This window comes from Ambystoma mexicanum, chromosome 2p, assembly GCF_040938575.1.
Source record: "Ambystoma mexicanum isolate Mex_15411 chromosome 2p, UKY_AmexF1_1, whole genome shotgun sequence".
Taxonomy (NCBI): domain Eukaryota; kingdom Metazoa; phylum Chordata; class Amphibia; order Caudata; family Ambystomatidae; genus Ambystoma; species Ambystoma mexicanum.
In genome coordinates, this window is record NC_090923.1 from 198103069 (window position 1) to 198110391 (window position 7323).

Genomic DNA, 7323 nt, shown 5'->3' on the forward strand with positions numbered 1-7323 from the left:
AAGGTACTGTGCTAACCCGATTGAGAGAACTTACCTCTCGCTGTGAAAGTTTGTGAAACTTTCCCAACTTGCAGGCCTAATCAGCTTGTGGCCCAACATATGATTCTTTTTCGTACAAACTACTTCTGAGAACGCTGGCAAAGACTTTACCATTTACTACCGGAACTGCTCTTTCCTATCCAAGACACTAGCCCATTGACTTTGGCCTAGGCCTATTGAATTGAATTGACTCTTCTATTGAACTGAAACTATTTGCACTGCCCAAGAAAGTATTTGTGATCCATTTTATTAACTTGCGCCTTTTTACTCCTATTTAAAGTAACTGAAATGCCATTTTGCTCCTATTTCAGAGGAGCCTAATTTGCTCAGAAATGTATTGGTTGTGTACTGAAGTGTATTTATGTATAACCTTAAAGTTGCCTCCTTCTAGTGAATGTTTTCTAAATGACTGTGTAATAAATTAATAAGTGTTTTTATCAAGAAACCTTGAGTGTGTCTACTTGAACCACAGTGATTGTAAGATCTGTGTGTAACATCTTGTACTGCTCACATTCCCTCTTGAGATAAGCCTGGCTGCTCAGCTCGCTACCAAAAACTGTGTAGTACAGACTTATTCCAAAGGTTGGTTTTGGGTACACCTGTCTTCCTAATTGTATGTGGTGGTCCCAGAGGGTACTGCATTCTATTCTGCCTAACACTCACCACCGCCTGGATGAACATCCAAGCTGCTCTGCTTCATTGCACTGTAAGGTAGGAGGAACATAGGTCCGCCAAGAAGTGTCATGGACCCACCTCAACTTGAAGGAAAATCCAAGCCACTCTTCTTAGTTTCAGTGCGTGGTGGGAAGAAACCAGGTCTGCCAACCAGGACCAGGGACCCACCTCAGCTTGGAGGAGCATCCAAGCCACTCTTCTTTATTGTACTACCTGGTAGGAAAAGAACAGGTCTACCAACCATGGTCAGGCACCCACAGCACTTTGGCTACATATCCAAACGCCTCTTCTTTATCAGAACCAGGCCTGTCAATCCAAATGTCGGGATCCCAGAAAAAGAGAATAGGTTGAACTGTGTTGCAAGCCTGAAGAAGGCAGGGGAAGGGAGACATTCCCCAGCATTTGTCAAACTGCACCAGAAGCCCAAGGAGGGCTGGGGAAGGGAGCCATTCCACCCACCATTTAAAGGAACTAATAAACTCCGAACTGCATTTTTGTCCAGGGAGCAAGAGTCATTCCTTTGGGCCAGGAAAACCTCCTTTTCATTTAGTTTAAACTTAGAGTGTGAGGGACAGAGTTAGGATTCTGACATTGGCCATTGAGACTGCTTGATTTTGACATCCTGACAGTGACATTAGTTATTTTGGTTGAGGCAGGGAAACTCCTCTTACAATTGGGGTAAGATAGGTTTTCCTTTTCATTTTTGTAACATAATAAACATTTATGCCCACCACCATGACCCCTCCATGTCAGAGTCTTACTACTGCACCGATACAATATACATAGATTAAGGAAATCCAACATTGCACATTTTTAAGTACAGGTAGGCAGTACGGCCAGTTGTGCTTGGGTTGTGACCATGATGGGTGAAGTGTTAGAGTGCAGACAGAGGAAGTGAGGGGAAGAGGCAGGTTACAGGTGAAGAAAACATGGTAGCTAGCAGCAGATGAACAGTAGGTTAAGAGGGTAACTCAGAGGCGAGGAGGTAGGCTTTTAGTTTGGTTTTGAAAAGTAGTCAAGGCATGATGGTCAATATGTCAGGAAACGTACAAATGGCCCAATTGTTACTTCATTTCTCACATTCCCTGAACCATGCAATCCCTCCTGGAATGAGGGGGGGATGGTTAATGTCAGTATGGGATTACCCCACTTCCACCAGTGGTAAAAGACATACACTGTAACTGGATTACAAATGGATATCTTATCTTTGGATCTTCAATACTGTGCACTCATGCATGTGCTCTAATATGCTTTCTGATAATCCTTTGCTGCACTTTGTCCTTCTCTTGAGAAATGGTATTCATATGGTGCAGCGTTTGTGCCAGCTATGCTTGTCAGTGTTGCACCTGTTATCTTACACTGGAGAACTGTGTTGTCTCCTGTCTAGGTATAGTTTTCCTATACATTCAGGGCCTGTAGTTCAGTCTTTGTTGATTTTGGCTTTTGCTTTCCTTTCATGCCCAGATGATGTCGTGCAGGGCTTTGTCCAGTGGGCTAGCAGTTTGTATGTGTTGGTTCAGAGTGCATAGCCTTCTAGCACAGGGCTGTGAGAGGGCTCACATTACATTACAATCAAATAGTTGAAACCCTACCCCCTCATCGGACCTACTGTTTGCACTTGCCAACTCTGTATGTGTGTTTGATGTTGATTGTATTTACTCAGGATCCCGGTCTTTTGCCTTTGTTGGGCCACCATATATGCTGGTAGTGTACTGCTGCACAAGACCATGGCATCATGGCTGAAACCTGGGGAAGCGGACATAGCAATGAGTCACATTAAGGCAATGTTTATTCCTGTTACAGTACACCTCTTCCAGTGCCTAGGGTACCACCAATGTGACCAGTGCTGAAATGATGTTGGGTAGTGGGAAGTCACATACAACTGTGCCTTTGTTGCATTTACCTGTGCAGGGGGTGGTGGACATGGAGATGTCCTGTGTTGCATACTGCCTGAGTGAGTCCAGCACCTGGGCAAGCACAATTGGAAACATGGATTGTAACATGCCAAGCTGTATGCCCATTATGTGCTGGAAGGTGCCTGTGGCGTAAATGTATGTCACCATCAAAAGCTTCAACAATGATGGGATGGCTATTGTTGTGTTGATCATTCTATGAAGATTTGCCTGTATCAGGCAGAGTAGCTCAGCTAATGTCTGTCTGTTAATGCACTACATTGTTATCAGCTGCACATCAGATAGTACCCAGGGAAACTGCCTGACCCGGGAAATGGGTGCTATCCTTGCAAGGCATCTCCTCTGAATTTGTGTTGGTTGTACTCTGTGATGCAGCTGTGCATGTCCTTTCAGCACAATGTACAATAGAAAGTCTTGGAGCTTAAGGTTTGCTACTGCTGGTGGCTGCATATAGTAGTTGCATGGTGTTGGAAAGTGTGTTTGGGTAAGTTGTGGGCCTCCCATATCCTATCAGGGCCAATTGGGTGCTCCTGTGGCTTCATTTGCATCACTTGAATGCATTTTACTTCACCATTTGGGATGAGGCAACTGCACTATGTTTTTGGTTAAATTGGCTACTATTTTTGGCAGTTTTTCATCAGGTATTTCAACCGGAAGATACGATGGAACTTGCATTTTTGTTTCCAGCGATAATTCCACTGGCGGATTTAGCCCTGGGCGAATTATTACTGGTTTTCATTGTTTATTCCTCCAGTGATAATTTCTCCAGGGCTAATTCCACCAGAGGAATTAGCACCCATTTTCAATAACCCCTATATCAGCAGATTGGTCAAAGTGTCGGCAAATCCGTTGCTGCCACTTTTTCCCTAACCCCTGAACTTGTAATGAGACCAAATTATTATCAATTAAACATCAATGCTGTGAAAATGTTTGTATAATCAGATAACATTTGAAGCTAACATTCAATTAATTCACATATCACACTATAGACAAGGCATCATCAGTGCACACAATATGTTGTCTTCACAGTGTGGAATTCAATATAATCACACACCACCCCCGTGGGGACTTCAACTAAATCACAAAACATAAGGAAGTAAAGCAAGTCACATTTTGATTGATTTGGGAAAACTTTGTGGTGTCGATTTAACGGCAGACTAGGATCCGAACAGGTTCTTTGGCAGCATGGATGGCTGCCTCCAGTAGGCTTCCATTACTTAATTGAAACCTTAACCACCCGTGCCGAGTTAACATTGATACTGGCCACAGCTGTCCGAATACTGGAATAATTCAAGCTCATCTTCAAGATTCTTGGAATTTGGTGGATTGTCCCTGAGCCACATTTTGTGGTCCTTGATCCTTTGGAGCATATGACATTGGGAGCCAGTGGTAATATTATCAATTATTTCTCCTGATGAAGACGTTATTTCAATCACTTCATAAAATGTCGAAACCGGTAGAGAAGAACATCCGGGGATGGAATTTATCATTTATTGTTGAACATACCCACTCCGTGGAATAGAGCACATTCTCTGGTTAATGATTGTGCTGCTACACATTACATGTGGATAAAATGAAATATTAAAGACTCTGTGGGGCTAATTTATGAAATGCTACCACTTATGAATTGTACAAATGTTTTAGTTCAAAAGTTTTTACTGTAAGTGAATGAGGCTGACTGATTTGTGTTGCAAATGATGGTGTGACTGTTGATGAATGATGGTGATGTTAGGATTTTATTATCTGGTGTCTTATGCTCTCCTGCAATGGTAATGTAATTTCATATGTGTGCATTAATTAATGATTAATTCTTTTTTGTAAATGATGTATCTTAATAAATACATTTTTGATACCTTTAAAACTAAGAAACAACCTCTGGATAAATTTGTTCAGTATACTTTGTTACAAAAGCATCCAATGCTTAAACTGAATCTGGAAGTGTGTTGTGCTATGAGGAAACACTTATGTTGACTATTGATTATATGCAATTCTGTAAACATACAAAATGCACATACAACAGCTTAATTTCATTATTTTACATTTAAACACAAAGAGCGAAGGGTCCAGGCAATTATAAACACAATTAAATTTGTGTATTAATGGTTCCCATGAATCTGTTGTCCGCAGACCTAAGTATGTAGGGCATCAGATTTATGAAGTGTGTTTAAATTCCTGTCCGTGTGTGGATGACTGCAGTACCACATCCAGCCTACGGGGGAAGCACTGAGAAAATCCACACACCAAAATAAACACAGGTCCCCACAAGCCCATTTTTTCAAAAGTTGTAAAAATTGCACAGATGTTTTTTTAAACCATTTTAAGTCCTTTGGAACACATTACCATGTATAAATCTCACTCCTCTACAATCTCCTGTCATTGACACTCACTTCACCCTAAATCAAGTCCCCACAGCATGTGCATGTTTACACACCCAAGTCCCCACAAGGATAGTAACACAAGTCACACACACACACACACACACACACACACACACATTTGCTCACACTCGCTCACACACACACACACACACTTGCTCACACTCGCACACACACACACACACACACACACACACACACACACACACACACACACACACACACACACACACACACACACACACACACACACACACTCGCTTACACTAGCACACACACACACACACACACACACAGTTGACCTCAATAAAACTCACTCCTCAACAATCTCCTGTCATTGACACTCACTTCACCCACAAGTGACAGTTCCAGCATGTGTTGCTCAGTTATGCATTTTGACATAAGAAAAAGCTTTGGAGTGTGAACATTTTTTACTTCCCTCAATTTGCACTGTACAAATAATTCCATGAATCGGGCACTAAATCTAGAAGAACACAATATAAAAAGTGAACATGTACAAATTATTGTGAATTCGGCTGCTCACCTTGACCGGTCCTCCCCTGACATTCTCTGCCCAGTCTCTGAAATTGTAGACTGACTTCTCCTGACAGGTACCACGCTTTACCACTGGACAACAGTACCACAGGACCTTAGTACAACGCCTGGGCAGCTGGCTCTGCCGGTTTCCCTCACCGTGAAGTGAAAATCCCTCAGCACGGCTTCACTGGCTATTTACTGGCATGCGCTTTCATAAAATATAACTTCCTCATCCAACCCAACAGATTGCAACACCATCATGATCAGGCCTCACCCTATTCTCGTCTAGTTTTCCTTGTTATTGTTGTTGCACAGTCAAAAGGTCCCTTGCCATAATTACTGCAAGGAACCTACTACATAACAAAGTCTCACGCTTCTCTATGAATAACATAGAATTCACGTGTAAAAGTAATGCAAGCTTACGCATGAATTTTACATTTCTTAAATGCATTTGCATGGCAGGTAGTGCATAGGCACAGTTCGCCTCCCTCATCCTCTACACCATATACATTCGCCAGCATTTAGACCAGCATTATATGTTAATGCAGGCGTACATGCTGTGGCCAAAAAGCAGGCGGATTTCACAGGAATCCATTGTAAACACTGCATATGCTTACTCATTCTGCAATATGGAGTGCAAACGGGTGATGCAAAGGCGAATTTACCTGCATTTTACACCACCCATTTCTACTCTAAAGGGAAATTGTTGAAAGTTATAAGGAGGGGACCTTTTTTACATCTAAATAAAAATATAACTAGTCCACTCCCTACTATTTATGGGGACGTCGTATATATTAGACCCAACATCTAGGGAGGATAGACCCAAGGTCTCGGGCAACGTGCTCGTCTTGGAATCAAAACGACACGGAGCAACACAGATTTGATCCTGGGTCCACGCTTAGAAACCTCTCGGTACTAAGCACATTATAAATAACTTATCATATCATAACATAACTTTTAAAAAGAGCTAAACTTGCTGGGAAGCCATAGAGTGCTCTAAATCAAATTTTTGTGGCTATTCCTGTCAGGGTCCTCCTATATGTTAAAAAAGTATATCGTAAAGGCCAATGTAATTTGCCCATACAATCCTCCGATCCTCTTATTCCACTCCTGCCTTTCCTCCTATTGTCCTCTGGTATTGCATTCCTTTTTTTAATTTTTTCATAAACCTGGTATTGCATTCCTGCTACATCCACCCATTGATACTCTGCGTCTCTCTCTCTCCTCGCACCATTTTTCAATGCCCTCTCTCATAGCATAGGCAATCCATTGTTCTACGTGCCACCTGCTAACATTGGCAAACAATTATCCTTCTGCTCACATTGACACGCCTGTCTGCTCTTAAATTGGTACTGTCTGCTTCTCTGCACATAGTGGCTCTCCAACTCCTCTCTTTTATCACAATGGTCCCTGTTAGGGAAAATTCAGATTTCTGTGCAAATCACCTTTAACCTTAGAGACCGCCAGCTCTTTTGCTGGAGTCAGGGCTTTTGAATGTTTACTCCAGAGTGAGTGGGATATTATTCTCACTCAGTCATGTGTTTTCCTGACTATGATTTTCTGTGTTCCTCACTGTTTTATGGAGTCTGGTAAACTCCATAGGCTCTGCTTTTGCATTGTGACCCACAGCACCTTTTGTGCAGTGCCACTGTGAAGTCCCTTTGACTTCTCTTAATGTTTACCTACATTTTCATGGGTGAATTACTGTCTCAAGAATAGTAAGATAACCCCTGTCTTGCTTACCTTTACTTTAAAGGGTCCAGCACACAGCACCCTGTGAGGAG

At 42.2% G+C, this 7323-nt stretch overlaps 1 protein-coding gene across 1 annotated transcript in view; it reads right to left on the reverse strand.

The window, feature by feature from the left end:
• The window catches only part of LOC138566342 (protein SSUH2 homolog), a 274538-nt gene extending 268832 nt beyond the window's left edge, over positions 1 to 5706 (reverse strand). The window contains exon 1 of the mRNA XM_069643487.1: positions 5547 to 5706. Within this exon, the coding sequence (XP_069499588.1) occupies positions 5547 to 5569 (23 nt within the window). The 5' untranslated portion in view covers positions 5570 to 5706. The remainder of the gene's footprint in view (positions 1 to 5546) is intronic.
• Between the last annotated feature and the right edge of the window lie 1617 nt (positions 5707 to 7323).